The sequence below is a fragment of the Bos mutus genome, chromosome 27 (assembly GCF_027580195.1).
Source record: "Bos mutus isolate GX-2022 chromosome 27, NWIPB_WYAK_1.1, whole genome shotgun sequence".
Classification (NCBI taxonomy): Eukaryota; Metazoa; Chordata; class Mammalia; order Artiodactyla; family Bovidae; genus Bos; species Bos mutus.
The window spans coordinates 25556241-25574417 of NC_091643.1; the positions used below are offsets into that span (position 1 = coordinate 25556241).

At 38.4% G+C, this 18177-nt stretch overlaps 2 protein-coding genes across 4 annotated transcripts in view; one reads left to right on the top strand and one right to left on the bottom strand.

Annotated features, from left to right (window-relative positions):
- VPS37A (VPS37A subunit of ESCRT-I) overlaps nt 1–4695 on the top strand; it is a 32671-nt gene extending 27976 nt beyond the window's left edge. The window contains exons 10-12 of the mRNA XM_005887391.3: nt 827–970; nt 2792–2872; nt 4440–4695. Of these exons, the coding sequence (XP_005887453.1) occupies nt 827–970; nt 2792–2872 (225 nt within the window). The 3' untranslated portion in view covers nt 4440–4695. The remainder of the gene's footprint in view (nt 1–826; nt 971–2791; nt 2873–4439) is intronic.
- Nucleotides 1–18177, bottom strand: part of MTMR7 (myotubularin related protein 7) — a 129248-nt gene that overhangs the window by 19153 nt on the left and 91918 nt on the right. For 2 of the 3 annotated variants that reach the window (XM_070364132.1, XM_070364133.1), the window contains exons 10-13: nt 17961–18010; nt 15590–15790; nt 14037–14177; nt 11808–11934 (exon numbers count right to left, since the gene is read on the bottom strand). In XM_070364132.1, coding sequence (XP_070220233.1) covers nt 11808–11934; nt 14037–14177; nt 15590–15790; nt 17961–18010 — 519 coding nt within the window. Of the gene's footprint in view, nt 1–9220; nt 10862–11807; nt 11935–14036; nt 14178–15589; nt 15791–17960; nt 18011–18177 lie in introns of those variants that run through there. The other variant, XM_070364131.1, reaches the window with a different exon arrangement.

The following is an 18177-nucleotide window of genomic DNA, read 5'->3' on the forward strand; positions in this document are numbered from 1 at the left end:
GTTCATTCTCTATGTCTTTGTATTATCTCCTTGCTTTCTTTCCCATGTGGTCTTCCTCCATTTATACTAAAGTTTTTGGCATGTTCTGGCCTATCTCAGTTTTTGCAAGGGAAGATTTACCTTTGTTTATTGATGTGTTTTTGGCTATTATGTTCCTGGTCGGCTATTAAAAGGTATATGGTACTCTAGACCTTTGTCCTGGAGTATAATTTCATTGCCTTTAGGAGCACTGGAATCAGAGGGTAATGTGAGAGATTTTTAAGATTACTTGATCCAACCAATTGCTGACACTGTGCAATTGTTATATCTTTTGCATTGCACTAAGCTTGTTGCATATGTTGCCCATTATTCCACACAAAAACCTATGAGGGTAGGTATTGTTACTATTTTTCCATTTTACAGATGAGGAAACTGAGGCACGTGGATATTAAATAACATCCCTGAGGTCATACAAATGGAAAGTGTCAGAGTCAGGAATCGCACATAAGAAGTCCTCCCCTCTCTTAGCCAGAAGATCTGAGAGAATCAATTGAAATACTTTCGGAGGCACTTTAGAGCTTACTAGATGAAGAGGCTTTTCTCAGTAATCAGCACCATTCCTTAGACAAACTTAATAAACTCATTCCTTAATTTAATAAAGAATACTAGAAACCAAAAGCAAACATCACAGTTAATGACTCAACATTTCCAGGATCATTTTAATGGTAGGAGTGAGACAGTGATGCCCCAATATCACTATTTAGCTTCTATCCCATTTTCCTTCCCACTAAGGAGTTTTTCAGAGCACTAGATATTAATGATTTTCTTTCTTGATTTTCTTTTTCAGAGCTGTAGTGCAAGTGCTCTACAGGCAAGATTAAAAGTAGCTGCACATGAAGCTGAGGAAGAATCTGATAATATTGCAGAAGATTTCTTGGAGGGAAAAACAGATATAGATGATTTTCTCAGTAGCTTCATGGAAAAGAGAACAGTATGTAATATTCTTTGGTTGAGGACAAGTGACAGTGTAATATCAAATTACTTATGTATCAGATCAGATCAGTCGCTCAGTCGTGTCCGACTCTTTGCGACCCCATGAATCGCAGCACGCCAGGCCTCCCTGTCCATCACCAGCTCTCGGAGTTCACTCAGACTCACATCCATCAAGTCAGTGATGACATCCAGCCATCTCATCCTCTGTCATCCCCTTCTCCTCCTGCCCGCAATCCCTCCCAGCATCAGAGTCTTTTCCAATGAGTCAACTCTTCGCATCAGGTGGCCAAAGTACTGGAGTTTCAGCTTTAGCATCATTCCTTCCAAAGAAATGCCAGGGCTGATCTCCTTCAGAATGGACTGGTTGGATCTCCTTGCAGTCCAAGGGACTCTCAAGAGTCTTCTCCAACACCACAGTTCAAAAGCATCAATTCTTCGGCGTTCAGCCTTCTTCACAGTCCAACTCTCACATCCATACATGACCACAGGAAAAACCATAGCCTTGACTAGATGAACCTTTGTTGGCAAAGTAATGTCTCTGCTTTTGAATATGCTAACTAGGTTATATTCATGAGTAAAAAAAAAAAAAACTTAGCACATTACTGAGCTGGAGTTTTGAGAGCCATGAGAGGAAACTGAAGCGCCTCTGAGAATGATAGCAGCTTGCTACTATCACTTTATACCTGCTTGTTGTGAGTACACAAGCATGTGAATCACATAAGAGTTCTGTTTCAGAAATGATAGCTGCAGTCTACTCTAGTCTTAATAGTCAAATACTATTTTTTAAAGTCTTTAATGAAGCTTTTTTGGATGACAGTATAACTTAGGGGAAGAAAACAGGTTCATTTATTTCCATTTGCTTTGAACTGTAGAGAATTTTTTTCCTTGTTTAATTTTATTTTTTAATTATATAATGCTTTTGTGTGGATCTCTAGTCTAAGTCTTAAAAGTTGTGATATACTCCTGAATAACCTGTTTCATAAGCTGTTTAAAATTTAGGAGAATAACTTAAAAAGGTTTTTTTCGTTTGTTTATTGTCCACACTGGATGGCTTGTGGGATCTTCATTCCACAGTCAGGGATTGAACCCAGGCCACTGCCATGAAAATGCCAAGTCCTTCCCACTAGACCACCAGGGAATTCCCTATGGAGATTTTTTTTTTTTTTTTTTTAATTTTTTTGTTTTAATATTAATTGAGAACATTCTGGGGATAGTTTCTGTTCTAGTATTTCCATTATATTTAAAGAAAAGATTTTGAAGTCTGCTTAGCAGTATCTTATCCTTTGGTAAGTCCTATGTATTTACCTAATTTCTCTGGAATATCACAGTTATTTATAACCTTTATACAATTAAGTTCTACTGTAAAGGAAAGTGGGCCAGATTTTATTATTCCCGTTTTCCACGAGAGAAAATTGAAGTTCAGGGACATTAATGACTATAGCTTTAATGAGGCATTCATTTCTAGTCCTTTTTTTTTTTGGTACTATATAACTGTATTGTGAGGTTTTTGTTTGTTAAGCTTCCAGGGTAACAACAGTAGGATTTATTTTCATATTTTTAAAACACAGATATTTGAAATTATATAATCAGAGAACTGGTATAAAGGATCAGAATGTGTTTTACATTCTAGAGGTTTACAGACAAAGATTATCTTCCAAACAAATTTTTTTTTTTTGATTCTTAAATTCTGTGCCACCTTAGACATCCACAATTTAATGTCAACGAGTTAAAAGATTCTTACTTAGAATTCTGTCAAAATGTAGCTAGTTGTAGGAAGATTATTGGAGAAGTGACTGGTTTTTAAATAATTATCTTCTAGATTTGCCACTGTAGAAGAGCCAAGGAAGAGAAACTTCAACAAGTGATAGCAATGCACAGCCAGTTTCATGCTCCACTATAGGTAAATTGTATTCTGGAAGGTTTGTGTCTTGAGGCTATTGCATGGCTCTCTTTAATGAAGTGTTCTTACCAGTGCTTGTTCAGCCAGCTTTAAGCATAATACTATCGTTACAGCTACCATGCTATGTAACATGTAGAATACTTTGTATTATCTATTAAGCATGATGTTGTACACCTAAGCATATGGCCAGTATAAATTGTTTGCATGTTTTCTCAGTATGGTATTTGCTTAAATGAGTTTTGTTTTCAGTATTTGATAGCTACATATATAGTTTAAGTTCCTTTCTCTCAGCTGGTATGGGGCATATACCATAACACTTAAGTTGACTTATCTCTCAGTAGTCTCTTTTGTCATTTTTTCCTTTAAAAATGAACTTCCAATCTGTCTCTTTTCCATCTATTCCAGTGAGTTTCTGATCAGTCCTCTGACTTCAGGGTTTCTCCTTTGTGCAGAGCACTGACAAAATGATGCTCCTAAAATACCACTCTGTGATAACATCTCTGCTCTAGGACCTTTAAAGAACCCTGGGGATGATAAATGCCACGTTTCTCTCTCTGGTTTTAAGCCTTCTGTAAGCTGGCTGACATTTTAGATCATCCGTTCTAATTTTCCATTTGCCTCTCCTGTGTTCTCTTCTGTCATGTTCTATTTTCTGCCATCATGTCTTTGTTCATGCTCTCATCTGATCTCAAGACATTCTTCCATTTTCCTCTGTCTTGTTTTAGGACTGGATTTGGCTGCAAAGACTAGCTCCAACCTCAAGTTTAAATAAAAGCTTGTGTTCCTGGATAATGCAGGAAAACAGCCCAAATATAGGAAAGCACACCTGTCTCCTGGGAGTGAAAGCATGAGGCCATCCGTAACCAAAGCAGCTCTTCTTCCTTAGGTGCTGCTACAGGCTGCTTGTTTCTCGTTCCTGCTTTCCTCCCCTTTTCTGCGTCTCACTCTCATGTGCCTTCTCACTGGCTCTTCAAAGAGCCTTTCTTTGCTGCACTTGCACGTGGTTCAGCCCCTGCTGCCCACAGGCCTGATCTGACGGCCCGAGCACCCGGGGAGACTGAGTAGGGTCTCACAACAAATCAAGGAAAGAGACTGGCCCCGCGTAGATGGTATCCGTCCTGACCTCACGGTATTACCTGGAGACTGGTGTCATGTGGTCTTCTGTCTGCTTTGCTGGGCTGATGGAGCAGATGTGGAGAAGAGAGCGTGGGAGTTTCCTTTAAAAGGGAGCCGGCTACAGGGAGGGAGGTGACGGGCATTTCTCATCTCCAGTTCAAACTTACTTGCCCCTTTTCTCAATTTAGCTGTCCTTAACATTAGTAGCAACATTGCGTTATTTTACAACTCAGATTATTAATCCCTGAGGGTGTTGATTTTTAATACCAAGTATAGCAGCAGTAGCATACATATCTCAAGGTTGAGAAGTGGGCAGTGAGTTATTCTGTGTTGACACATGCATGCTAGAATCCTTTCCCACCTCTTTTCCCTCATTGTCAGGTTATCTTAAGAAATCTTAATTTATCATCTGAAAGTAAATCTTAGGTTTTTGATTTTCTTTTCTTTTCAGATTTTCCTGAAAACATGAACTGCAAAGAGAGGAATGGGACACAAAACTAAGCACATTTATATTTATGATTTGCAAATTGGCATTTCATCACAAGGCTGAATTCCTAGATGTATTATATAGGTTGTATACAGAACTGAGACTGATTTTGTACAGATTAGAATGATTGCTATGATCTTTGCTTTGAAAATTTTTTCTGCACTATTTGCACTAAAAATGTTTATTTATTGTTGATAAATTCTATCATATTTAAGTTCTACTGCTGTTCCTCTCTTATTATTGATTAAATACCTGTGCATGTAATTTTAGCTACTCTCAATATTTTATAAAATTACTTCATTTAAATTTGTATTTTTAATTTGAAACTGCCTCATTTCTTTATCAAGGATAGTTTGCTTAGATTTTTTTTCCTCTCAACCCTTTTTGAAAAATTACTATTTCAATTGTAGAAAGATTCTTATTTTTTTCTCTTTCTTTCTGGATGATAAAACTTTGAAAAATAATTTGTTTTTAAATATTCATAGTGTCAGGAAACACCAAACCTGCCAATGTGCCATCTCAAGTAATTTTTAATACACAGAATAAATGAAGAGGATAAACCAGCTGTTTTATATACTCTTATTTTTAAAATTAAAGATGCATTTAAAAGGCAATACAGGTAAATAAATATTTTACCTAATAGAAAAATTGCCTTTCATTTAAAGTAGTCCAACATAAACTTTGATGCTAGCTTTTTAAATATAAGTATCTGATGGGTTTGTGGTTAGATGAGGATATGCTATCTGAATTCTGAAGTTTAAAACAATAATTTGTTAATAAATAGTAAAGAACACAAAAGTCAGTGAAATATTCTGACCTTTACTGTGTTAGCTTTTCTCTTATGAAAGCTTTAATAATAAATAAAACTAATATTTAATTTTTAGGCAGTCTAGTTCTTAATTTGATTTTCACTTTAACTTGTATATGTTAAACAGTTTGCTTTTACAGTTCGTTACAGAATGAACATAATTTATGGATAGCAGTGAAAGCCAATTAAGTAGAAAATCTTGAACTAGATTTCCAAGGCTTGGTAAAGTAGCATCCTAATGCCTATTTTCATTTAAACTTCAGTATGATTGCCATTCCAAATCCTAGCATACAGTACAGGTTTTTTTCATCATTCTTCTTTCTATACCTATTTCTGGAAACAGTTTAGGAAAAATAAAATTATTTTCTGAGACTTGAAAAATGCTTAATACTTAGTCTGTGTTTAAGGGAGGACAAGTATTCACATGGACTATAAAGATATAATTTGAGTAAAGAAATTAACTTTTTTAACCTGTCTTCCTGGTACTATGCTAAGAGCATGCCATTTAATCTTCAAAACGACCTGACAAGGAAGTTATGATTATTACTCCGGACATATAGTACGTAACTGAGGTAAGTGTTTCAGATTTGTTGCAGTCTTCTGGGTGTTGAGAAACCTTTCCTTACTGCACTGGCCACATAAGCTTCAGTTTTCCCAGCAATCACCACAGTGGAGGACATGATTATCCCAGTCTTTTGGAAGCAATCAGGAAGCTTTCTTAGAAACCAGACAGAGCGCAGAACAAGAGCCCAGCAGACTACAACCATTAATTCATTTGATTTATTAATTTTATTAAGCTCTCTAAGAGTGAGGCACTGTAGAAATACTATCCAGTGATGACTCTAACATGGCCTAGGTGTTTATGTACTTATCCACCTTCCTCTCCACCAAAAAAAGTTATTTTCATACATAGTAAATCACATAAGTAATTCATCTTAATATCTTATTTTTTTTAACTTGAACTATCCCAGTTTCATTCTATACCAGTTAACATACCTTGGTTTCTTCTTCTAAAATTAGGTAACCTCCTTACAACCTAGTCATTAAAAAGAGGACTCTGATCATCATTATCTGTCTTTAACAGATCAGATATTAGGTCATAGACATCATCCAGGATGGAAAGTAGTCTACATTTGAATATGTATGAATTTTGGTTTTACAATAAAAACTTAAGTGACTTTTTTATAGTACTAGTATTTTTTCCTTAAACTTGGCCATATTGGAGAAGCAGTGCAAGGAGGAGAAAAAGTGCCTGTCAAAGCAGGGACTGTGATTTTCCTCTAACACATAATAGATGACTAGATGGAAATCAGAATAGCAGAGAAAAGCTTAGGAGTTATTAGATTGTGCAGAGTTAGGGGTTTGTCATAGGTAGGACTTTAAAGACGGATATCTCAAATAGTTTTCTAAACAAATGTGATACATGCCAGACAATGTTTCAAAGTTGAAAGATTTTCTAGGAATAATCTATACTAGGAAATTTCTATTGGAATAGAGATCATCTGACAGGTAAGTCTGATCATAATTCATATATGTTTAAATTGAAGGACAGCTCAGATTTATTTTTAGGGAAAGCAAGTAAACTAATCTTGTGCTCTTAAAGAATAGAAACCTCATGCCAGGGTCTTCCTTCTTTTTATGTTCCTTTACTCTAAAAAAGTTCCTTTGTTGATTGTAGAGTCATGATCAAAATGCTTACCTACTTCATATCATTAAATTTTCCTGAAAATCACTAAATAATAAATCACTAGAGCTCTAAATATTACCAGCGGGAAATAATCTGTCTTGAGTCAGTTTTACATTGGTTTAAACCAGCTGCTCTAAAGAAAACACTTTCTGATTGATGTTTGATTTAAAATGAGAATTTACTGTTAGAGATTTTAGTCTAATCGGATTGGCCATGCTCTTTTAAGGCTCCATGCCACACAATAATATCTTAATAAGCAATAAATAGAACCTTTAAAAAAAAAAATAAATTTCAGTGTTAGGTTAACTTCTAGTAAGTAGTCTAAATGAACATATGCTGAAACTATAATGTTTTGTAAAATGGTGGGGGCTGGAAAAAAGTTGGTGTCTGATATAAAAGATATCACATTAAAGAACTAAATTTTAACGTCTCAAATATTTATATTATTTGCTTTTCAAATGCATAGTTCTGTTTGGTATAGTTACTATGTCATTTTTCAAAATTTTGTTATTTATTTTTATAGATATATACTGCCAGATGGAAGAAATTAAATTCTCAATACTAGGCAAAGAAGTTTCTAAGAGTTGATAATCAACTACAAGAGTGGTATGGAGTTATAAAAATATAAAAGCCGTTACGACTATATCCTAAGAGTCTTTAATAAGGTATTCACTAATACAGAAAGTTGTTACTCTTGACCACCTTTCTCCAATTCCCCAACCACCCACTGCCCCAACCCTCATGCTGGGTTAACCACAAATCTGACCTTTTTCTGTAACTTTGGTGGTTTGGGGTTTTTTTTTAAGAGTACACATATAAGTGAAATCATGTAGTATTTGTTTTTCTCTGATTTATTTCACTTAGCATAATTCCCTCAAGGTCCATTCATATTGTTGCAAAAGGCAGCATTTTCTCATTTTTTTATGTCTGAACACTATTCCGTGGTGTGTGTGCTTCTTTCTTCATTCATCTGTTGGTGGACAGTTAGGTTGTTTCCATGTCTTGGCTCTTTTAAAACAGTGCTGCTGTGAACATGAAAGGGTACGGATATCTTTTCAAGTTAATGTTTTCATTTTCTTTGTATGTATTCAGAGTGGGTCTGTATGCTGGATCATACAGTAGTTCCATTTTTAGTCTTTTGAGGGTCCACTGTACTGTTTTCTATAGTGACTTTACCTGTTTATGATCCCATCAACAATACACAAGCGTTCTCTTTAATTCACATTATCACCAACATTTTGTATCATTTGTCTTTTCGATGTTGGCCACCCTGCCAGATGTGAGATTTGGTTTTGATTTGCATTTCCCTAAAGATAGTGATGTTTAGCATCTTTTCATGTACCTGTTGACCCTTTCATATATCTTCTTTGAAAAAATGTCTTAAGTCTTTTGCCCACTTTTAATTGTATTTATCTTTAATCCAGTTTAAAAATGTATCATCCAGAGTGAGATATTGGTATACGTTTGGTTCAGATTTCCTGTTTCCTTATAATTCTCTTTGGATGATCTATCCATTGTTTATAGAGTGGAGTGTTAAAGTCCCCATTATTTCTCCTTTTAGCTCTGCTGGATTTTGCTTTATGTATTTAGGTGGTCTCTTTTTGGGTGAGGCATCTGTTTGAGCCCTGAAGCGGAATTGGAGGGTCACTGGCTGAGACAGCTGGGTAGGACAGCTGGCTTGGTTCCCCACCCACTCAGGTGAGGCTGTAGGATGGATTCTGTGGTGGATTCTGTGGACTGGTGGGTCCAGTTGGGACTGGACGCTGTACTCAGGATTAAGTGGGGCAGCAGGATGGGATGCACGGCCTGCACTGCTCATTGTTTGGGGACCTGAGTCAGGCAGGCATATCCATGGAAGGTGCTGGCGACCAGTTTCACTCTGCAAACAGGTTAGGCCACGGGCTGTGCTCTGTTCAGCTGCCACGGTCAGCGGGGCTGTCGGATGGGTTGTGCGGCTTCCCACGTGTTCTGGGAAAACTCCCTGGTCGGGGCAGAGGCTGATGGCTGTTTGCAGCAGTAAGTGCAGCTGCAGATCAGTTTCCCTGCCCAAGCACAGCAGGAGCAGCAGCTTGAAAATCACTGATGCTATGTCTGTGGTCTCACACTAACATGTGCCCCCAGTTCCCTGGCCAGTCAGAGCCGTTGGTTTTGCTCTCAGGACAGTCAGCTCTGCCCACCCACTTCTCTGCTCAAGATCTGCTGGGGTGCGCAGCTTCCGGGTGTTCTCGCCAAGCCTTCCTGTCTGATGGGGCTGGGGGCCATGCTTCCCAGTGAGTGGGGCTCTGGCTCCCACCTGGGAAGGACTGCGAAGGCCCATTTCAGGCACCTCCCAAGTTCTCCTCAACAGGCTTTCTGGTCAGGAGGGGTCAGAAGCCACAATCTGCAGCAGGAAAGGCGGAGACTTAGCTCTTGTGCCTGGGTGGGGACAGACCAGATTCCACAGCCAGCAAAGTTCCCCCGTGACAGCCCCAGCGAGGCAGACCTGCTCCCTGTCAGACTCCCTGCTCAGACTGTACCGCCAGCGCAACCCTGCAGATGAACAGAGCCAATGGTTGAGGCTACTGCATGGGCTCCACAGGCACAGTGTGGCTTAGCCATGTGAACACAACTTCTGAAGTGACAAGTGACAAACATATTCCACTGGTTAAGTAGACATGACAGCAGTGTTCTCTAGTTCTTCAGTGAGCTTCTTCCTTCACTGAAGTGGTACCCTGAACCTTTATACAGTTACACTGCTGGAATCAGGCTTGGGGCTGACCCCCTTGTCTTGGTAATGTAGTTTCTGGAACCAGTAATAAAAGGTTGTTTTTAAGAAGCTAATGTGATCCAAAATCATATTTAAGAACTAGAGCATAAATGTTGTTTCTACTTTATTGGGTATTAGACTGGTATTAGAGAAAAGTGCGTGGTAAGTTTTAGCATTTTTTAAATAGAAATATGAAATTTCAGGGAAAGGCAACAAAACTATTATAACAATTCAAAATACATTATCTATAAGAAAAAGTTAAAAGTGATCATTAAATCTGAACACTAAGCTTAAGCAGAATTACAAAGCTCATCTGTTACAGAAATATATCTATTAACAAAAATCCTGATAACAGAGTCAAGAAGGAAGGAAGTGTGAAATATTTGAGGAAACAAAATATTCATCTGGAAATGAACTAAAAGGAAAGATTGAATATGAGTGTGAAGGAACGTGGTCAGGGCACTTTAAGCAGCTGCAGGCAAGGAAGATGTGAATTGATAACCTCGGGTGAGGTCATTGCTCTGTAGTGAATAAAACCTCCATAGTCTAGAAGGGGGAACAATTTTCCTTAAATTTGCTTGAAAAGAAATGGCTGTTTCCTGTTCATCAACACCTAAAGGAACTTGAAGTTGGACTTTTTTCCTTTTCGTAGCTACGTTCTATAATTCTCGATGACCTGTACCATTTCTTGGGCTGTTTTTATTTGAGATTGCACTGTTCCCTTATTTTTGGAAAGTGTTCCTTGTGTGTCCTTTACTTGGGAACTCCATGGCGGGGGATCCTCAGGCAGTGAGAAACACGGCTTCGTCGGAATCCCGGTCCTTGCCACTGTCCTCACTCGGCACACACTCCCCACCGCTGGGGGAGCGGCAGCTCAGATCCTCCACCCCCGACTCTTGGTCACTGTTGGCGGACAGGTCTGGGTCTGAACTTTTCAGATTGTCTTGAGTGAGGATCAAAGCAGAATCCTCATCGCCCTGGGAAGGGCTCCTGGATGGGAAGGACTTCACATTGCCACTGTAATCCTGAGGGGTGTTGGCTGCGCTGTTGTCCGAGGTAGAAAATCCTGAGTGTTTGCTGGGCTCACTCTGCTTACTCCTCACCTTAGTGCGATTTAACTGCACTTTCTGAATTTTTTCCAGCCTCTAGAAAAGAAACCACAGTTTCAGGGAACAGTCATAAAGAATGTATCTTTTTTGGTACGTGCCTGCCTTTTAGTGTCCATTATCTCCCGGCTGGGTGAAACGTTAAGAAAATGGGATTTAGATGGACTTGGTTTCAAAGCTAGACTTTATGACTCTGGACAAAATAATTAGATTCTGTGAGGCTCGCTCTCTTCCTAATGTAAGGATGGCACGTTATAAAAAAGCAGAAAACACAGCCTAGGTAAAGCACCTGGCAAAGAGTAGTCATCGTTCTTTCTGTATCTGTGTGGTTTTACATAATGATTTTCATCCTGTGAACCGAAAGTACATTTTTTAAAATATCAGGAATGAGGTTTTTATTATCTAAATTTTAAAATTAAGATAGAAGTCGCTCACTCTCTTAAAGTGTACAGTTCAGGTTTTTTGTTTTTTATATAAGTATATTCACAAGGTTATGCAATAATTCACCACTATCTCGTTTCCTAATATCTTCATCATCCCCAAAGCAAACTATGGAAATGAGCCAAACCAGATGTCTGAAATGCATCAAGTGTGTAGGTCTGGGCTTTGATGATCTGATTGTTCACCTGGTAGGATTGTGTTTCAGGTTACCTTCTGGCTAGAAATATGAAAGGACTTTGCAGGTAGCACAGTGGTAAAGAATCCACCTGCCAACGTAGGAGACACAAACAGATGCAGGTTCGATCCCTAGGTCAGGAAGATCCCTTGGAGGAAATGGCAACCCACTCCAGTATTCTTGCCTGGGAAATCCCATGGACAGAGGAGCCTAGCAGACTAGTCCATGGGGTCGCAAAGAGTTGGATACAACTGAGCACAAAAATATGAAATGGCTGTGTTGCTGCATTTCACACATCCTGAGTCACGAGAGGCTTTTCCCAGAGCTGCAATCGTCAGCAAATAAGGTGAGCAAGAGCGACTGTCTTACTTCTTCCAGGGCCTCAAGTTCTTCCTCCAGCTGCTGAGTCTCCTCCTTCACGGCCATGAGGTAATCTGTGACTGATTGTCGAGGCTGCAGTCCCTTCTCAAAGCGATTATACATTCCATTCCAAAACCTGCAGAGGACAGCAGAGCTTCGTGAAACCGTGTCACAGTCTGTACATTCACTTTCTTGAGTCTTCCAAGGTATCTTTCAAACCATAGTCCTAATAATAACCAAATGCGAAGTACAGGGTCAAAAAAGCCACTCACTAAGCTAATGGGGTCGCAAAGAGTCAGACACAACTGAGCGACTGAACTGAACTGAAGGTAATAATTTCATGTTAATGTTTTCATTTTCTTGAATCAGTCAACTTCTTTTGGGGAGAGTAAATTCATGAAGAATCTACTTGAGTAGATGGTACTGAATTAAAAAGCACATAATATATTTTTCTGAAATAGATTGTAGTAGTACATGTTACCATTTTCTTTATTTTTTTGGCTTAAGATGACTTAGTTAGGAAGTCAACTTGGAAAATTAGTGTTTATATCACCATTTAGAATCTTTCAGCCACAAAGGAATCTTTTAAATTTGAGTTTTTTAAATGACAGCCACTAGGATTACTTACATTTGCAATAAATCCTGCCTTTTTTATCCTATACAGTAAAGCATACTGGAATGCAAATAAAAATACAGGTATACCTTGTTTTACTGCACTTTGCATAGATTGCATTTTTACAGAGTGAAGGTGTGTGGCAAGTCTATCAGCACAGTTTTTCTAACAGCATTTGCTCACTTTGTGTCTCTATCACATTTTGATAATTCTCAGAATATTTCAAGATTTTTCATTTTTTTATGGTTACCAGTGATCTTTGATGTTACTACTAGTACTACTCACTGAAGCTTAGCATTTTTTTTAACAATGTATTTTTAAATTAAGGTATCTAACATTGTTAGATTGTTTTTTAGACATAATACTATTGCACACTTAACTGACTACAATGTAGTGTGAATAGAACTTTTATATGCACTGCTGCTGCTGCTCAGTCGCTTCAGTCGTGTCCAACACTGTGCGACCCCATAGACGGCAGCCCACCAGGCTCCGCTGTCCCTGGGATTCTCCAGGCAAGAATACTGGAGTGGGTTCAGTATTCTTGTTATTCATATTCATATCCATTTATATGCACTAGGAAACTAAAAAATTGTGACTCAGTTTATTGCAGTGTTCACTATCACAGTGGCCAGGAACCAAACCCATATTATTTCAGAAGTATGCCTGTAAATAGCATTATCATAAGGATACCTATAGATTTACTCAGAAAAGTACTTTGAGAGCAGGGACTTGGTGTCATTCATTGATTTATCCACAGTGCCTAGAACAGTGCTTGAGCCTCAGTAATGTACGTGTTGAGTGGCTAGAGCTAACAAATTAGTTGCAGTAGAGTTGACTGCAGGGTATGTATCTCAACAGGTCTCAAAACTGCCAATTCACACAAACCATGAGGCATTTTTTTCAGTGTGACCGAATTAATATTATTCTATAGAATTCCGGGGAAATAACTGGATTGAAGTCATTATTGGGTTGGCCAAAAAAGTTTGTTTGGGTTTATTGATACAGAACGAACCTCTTGGCCAACCCAATGAGAATGAAAGCTCTAGAGACGAAAAGCCACTAAAGGGTGTACTGAGGTAGGGAGGGAGAAGGAATGGGTTTCTTGGTGATTTCTGTGTAATTTTGTCTTTTTCCTGATCTCTGAGTTGCCCTTCTGTATTATACAAGTCCAGAGGGAAAAACCCAAGGATAAAAGAGAGCCTACAGACCTAGTAGCATCTGTTGGATACCACCAGGCTCTCCCATCCCAGTATAGACAATCTTGAATTTATTTCCACAGGGCAATAGTTTCATTTGATTCAGCAGCAAAAGAAGGTGAACTGTGTCATGACCACCAACTAAACCTGCAGCTCCACATTTAACTTCAGGCACTTGGTTTATTCAGTCCTTCTTCCCTCTCCTCCTCTCACTTTTAAATAAAAGTGAAACTTACATTCTTAGGATATCATTACTACAAAACATCAACTTCTAAAGAGAATTCCGTATTTAGAGGGGAAAGAGGGGGACAGGAGACAGGCAAAAATGCCTTGAAGCTCAGTGTTACATACCCTTCAGCCTCCAGGTGGTAAACAGTGCCAGAATCTAAGGCACAACCATACCCAGTGAGGTCCTAGAGGTTTACGTACTTGTACATGAAGTTGCACGGCGCTGTGGGGAGATGAAGGACTCCCCGGGTCTGACTGTGATCAGCTCTAAACAGAGGATTCAAGTAGTCGGCCCGATTTTTCCACAGGTGAGCCCATAAAGAGTATGTTCTGTCTTGAATTCTGTTATAAAGAAAATAAGCCTTAAAATGACTTCCCTTGGTTCTTAGAAATAGTAGACATATTAAAGCTGGAAAGGAATCAAAACTTGTTACATCAGGGGTCCCTGTTCTCAGCAGGGAAACTAACAGTCTTTTGTGTCTTCATGGAGCAGCAAAAGAGCACTTGGAGGAGTCTCAACTCCCCTGCTCTCTGGGGACATCTTGGCCTTCAGATATCCAGTCCCTCTGAGTATAAAATAAAACCACATGCGTTTTGTTGAAATTTTCCCCCAAATAGTCACTGGATTATTATTGTTTGCTGGGTACTACTTAAATGCTTCACATATTTTCTCTCATTTAATCGTGACTGTATTCCTATGACATTTGTCCCTTTTGCTAATCTATCACAACAAGTCACAAAATACCTAAGAAAACAGGTGAGTTTACAGGATGTACCATTTATCAGGAATTGTATCTACTAGAAAAAGTCATGTTCTTTCCACTCAGGATAAAACTGGAGTCAGTTTTATTTGAACTGACCATTTGCAAAATTAAATCTGATACTCTATATGCCACATTAATTTTTTTATAAAAATTTCAAAAATGTTCTTTCATTTGCAATTCTTAAGTCACTTAGCTGTTAAGCTTTTGACTTTTTCAAAAGTCCACATTTCATCTATTTTTTCCCCTCTCAGTTAAAGCAGTATAGCAGTCCACCCTTATCAATGACGTATTTGTTCCAAGACTCCAAGTAGTTGCCTGAAATTATGGATAGTAGTGAACCCTATACATACCTGCCTATCATAAAATAAATTAAGCATAATAAAAAATATGTGAATTGCTAGCATCGCTACTCTTGAACTTTAGGGTTGCTGGAACACAAGCATTGTGATAACTGAGACGGCTACTAAGTAACAGGCCATCCCATGCAGGATAGAGTGGGAGAGTGCGAGATTTCTTCATGCTACTCAGAAAGGCCCACAATCTAAAACTTACGAATTATTTTTTTCTGGAATCTTCCATCTAATCTTGGACCACAGTTGGCCTCAGATAACTGAAATTGTGGAAAGTGGAACCGTGGATAAGGAGAGACTACTATATTTTGCAACTATTATGAGAATATATCCACCAAAGCTATGTAACTTTTTCCTTTTCAATGCAAAAATCACTTTCCCTGACTCTCAAGAAGCTTCCTTTCCATATCAGTGTGTGAAGTTTACCTATCTACCTGTGGACATTAGGCAGGAACTAGGCAAAATGGACTTGTGCCTATCTTTGTCAGCTGATGGCCTTAAACCTCTAAAGTGATGTCAGGAAAATCGTTACTCTGTGAGTGAAGATGTATAACTAAAACAGTCTTAAAAATTGTGAAAGACCATCTGAAACTCTCAGTCACAAAATCTTTACATAAAAATTAAACATCAAAACACTTACTTGAGTTCTTGTCTCTCCTTCTGGCTATTACATAGGAAGTTCCCAAACTGGCAGGAATAGATGTGATGTTGAATGTGAATCAAAAACCTCTCATTGAACTCAAAGGCACAGGGAAACTGTTCCATTAACTGCCAGACGCACTCAAGGAACTGGTCTATAACTGGAGAGATTTCTCGGGGATCACCATCTAGGTTGCCGTATCTGTAAAACAAAGTATTAGAGATTTTACAGCAAGGTTTTTTTTTTTTTCTTCCTTAATTAGAAAGCTATAAAAGCAAAAACAATCATAAAAGCAACCCTAGTTCCTAAGCAGATCTTATCTTATAAACTGGAACGCAAAAGAAGTGGGAAAACATAACATATAAAGTTTTTCTTGGCATTACAATTTAAAAAGTCTGGACAGAGAAGGGACATATTTATGTTATAATTATAAAAGAAAAATGTTAGTGCTGGAGATAAAATTCCAGGAGTCTTTACAGGGAAAAGCAACAATCTTTCATTCTGATTTTAAAAGAACATCCAAAACTTGAATTAAGTCTTCCACTTTAATTAGTGACCCATGGGGGAGAGGGAAAAAATGCCTAAGCCACTTGAGAGTTTCTCACTTCTGCATGGTTTTATTAGGAAGAAAAACAACTTTAAAAAACTGATTCCCCAAGTTTCCATTTTTAAAGCTGTGTTAAAACTTGTCAATAATTTATTTCCATGTGACTTCAGATTCCCTCATACCTTTATATATCCCCTTTTGTTGTTTTCAAGAGTACATCAGAATCTGCTTCCTGTTGTTTGTGTAGATTTTTAAACAGCTGCCCAGTCCTTCTACACTGTTTTGTGAATTTTAGAAAGAATCCAGAAGGGTGATTTGGGTGCCATCAAATCAGAATAACAATATAGAACCTCATCTTTCAAGCGATGGATAATCAACTTGAGGAATAAAGATGAGCAAGGATTGGTTTAGTAGTTTTTCCAAGGGTGGAAACATTAGAAAGTGGAAACCTTCAAAGGGTTTAGTCCTATTCACCTTTGTTAACTTTATAAAGGGGTTGTCCAATAGGTTCTTTCCTCATAAAACACACTTATCAGCCACTTTCATGTTCTTCCTGCCCCAGATCCTCTCTCTCAGAGGTGCTAGGTGCCTAGCAGACAGTAGAACCCCCCAAACTGAAAATAACAATGTGATCTTAAGGCTGCCTGTTAATTTTCTCATTTGTAAAGTCAAATCATTGTGCTTTCCTGGAAAAATATAGAAATAGAAATCCAGGAAACCACAATAAATGCTAAACTAATGCTAAATGCAAAAACTACAAAAACAAATATGAGCAGCTCCATAAATTTAGAATTTATTTTAAGAAAACATTCGACCAATCAAAAATGTGTATCAAAGTCTCTATCAGCATGCTGCCTAAAATATAAATTTTAGCCCCAAAGATGAGACCATACCAGCTACAACCTGTATTAATAACATTCAGGGATTAAAGACGGCACAGCACCCGTCAGGCATTACTATCCACACTAACCAAAGGAGGCCAGTGGCTTCTGTTTATTGAAAGCCCTCAGATGGGCTAGTAGGCTAATCCCATACACGGTTTTAAAAGCCTTGCCATAACCCCAGGGAATAGGGAAAGGCTCCCCTTTTCACAGGTAGGAGACCTCAGAGAACACTGACGCCCTCAGCCACACAGTAAATGCCACAGCCTGGATTTGAGGCTTGACCTGTTGGACTCAAAAGCCCAGGCTGCTGTCCCACCTTAGCTCCTCAGAGACAAACTGGCACAGACCTCACCTGACACAAATGCCGTAGGATGAGCCTAATTTAATTCCCAGTGCAGAAGATCAAAGAGAAACTATTCTACAGGCATTTCACAATGTGTAGCTTACAGGGAACATTTGCACTTCGAAAAATGAAATAATCTAGTAAATACATGTGAAAGGAAGAGAGAGCCTATCCTTTCTAGGTCAATGAATGAACCAACTTCTCTGTCTCATATGGAAAAATTTAACATCAGTTCTGCTCAGAAGGAAATGGCAACCCACTCCAGTGTTCTTGCCTGGAGAATCCCAGGGACAGGGGAGCCTGGTGGGCTGCCGTCTATGGGGTCGCACAGAGTCGGACACGACTGAAGCAACTTAGCAGCAGCAGCAGCAGCTGCTCAGTAAATACCAAGAGTTCTCAAGTTAGAACTTCTTTATCTGTGGTATATAACAAAAATTTATAACATAACAAAAATTTAACTTTCTGAATAAGATACACAAGGCAGTTTTGAAAACAGGCTATTATTCCCCACTCAATTGAGAAATTCAGAAACAATTTTTTTTATTCTCAACCTTAAATTCACAATTTAAAGTCACAAGATTTTAAAACACTTCTTACCTGTGAGTAAACTTATGACCAAAGGAAATCCAGTCCTTTTCAATTAATACCTATATAAGAAAATATAAATATCATGGAGAGAAGCAAATGAGGGAAAGTAAGAGACCAGACCAGTAATTCTGAAGGATTCAAAAGTTCTTGGAGCATAATTCACTACCCTTGGTAACCTGCAAATGAATGAACACTATCTACCCATACACAGGTGCACATCAGAGGG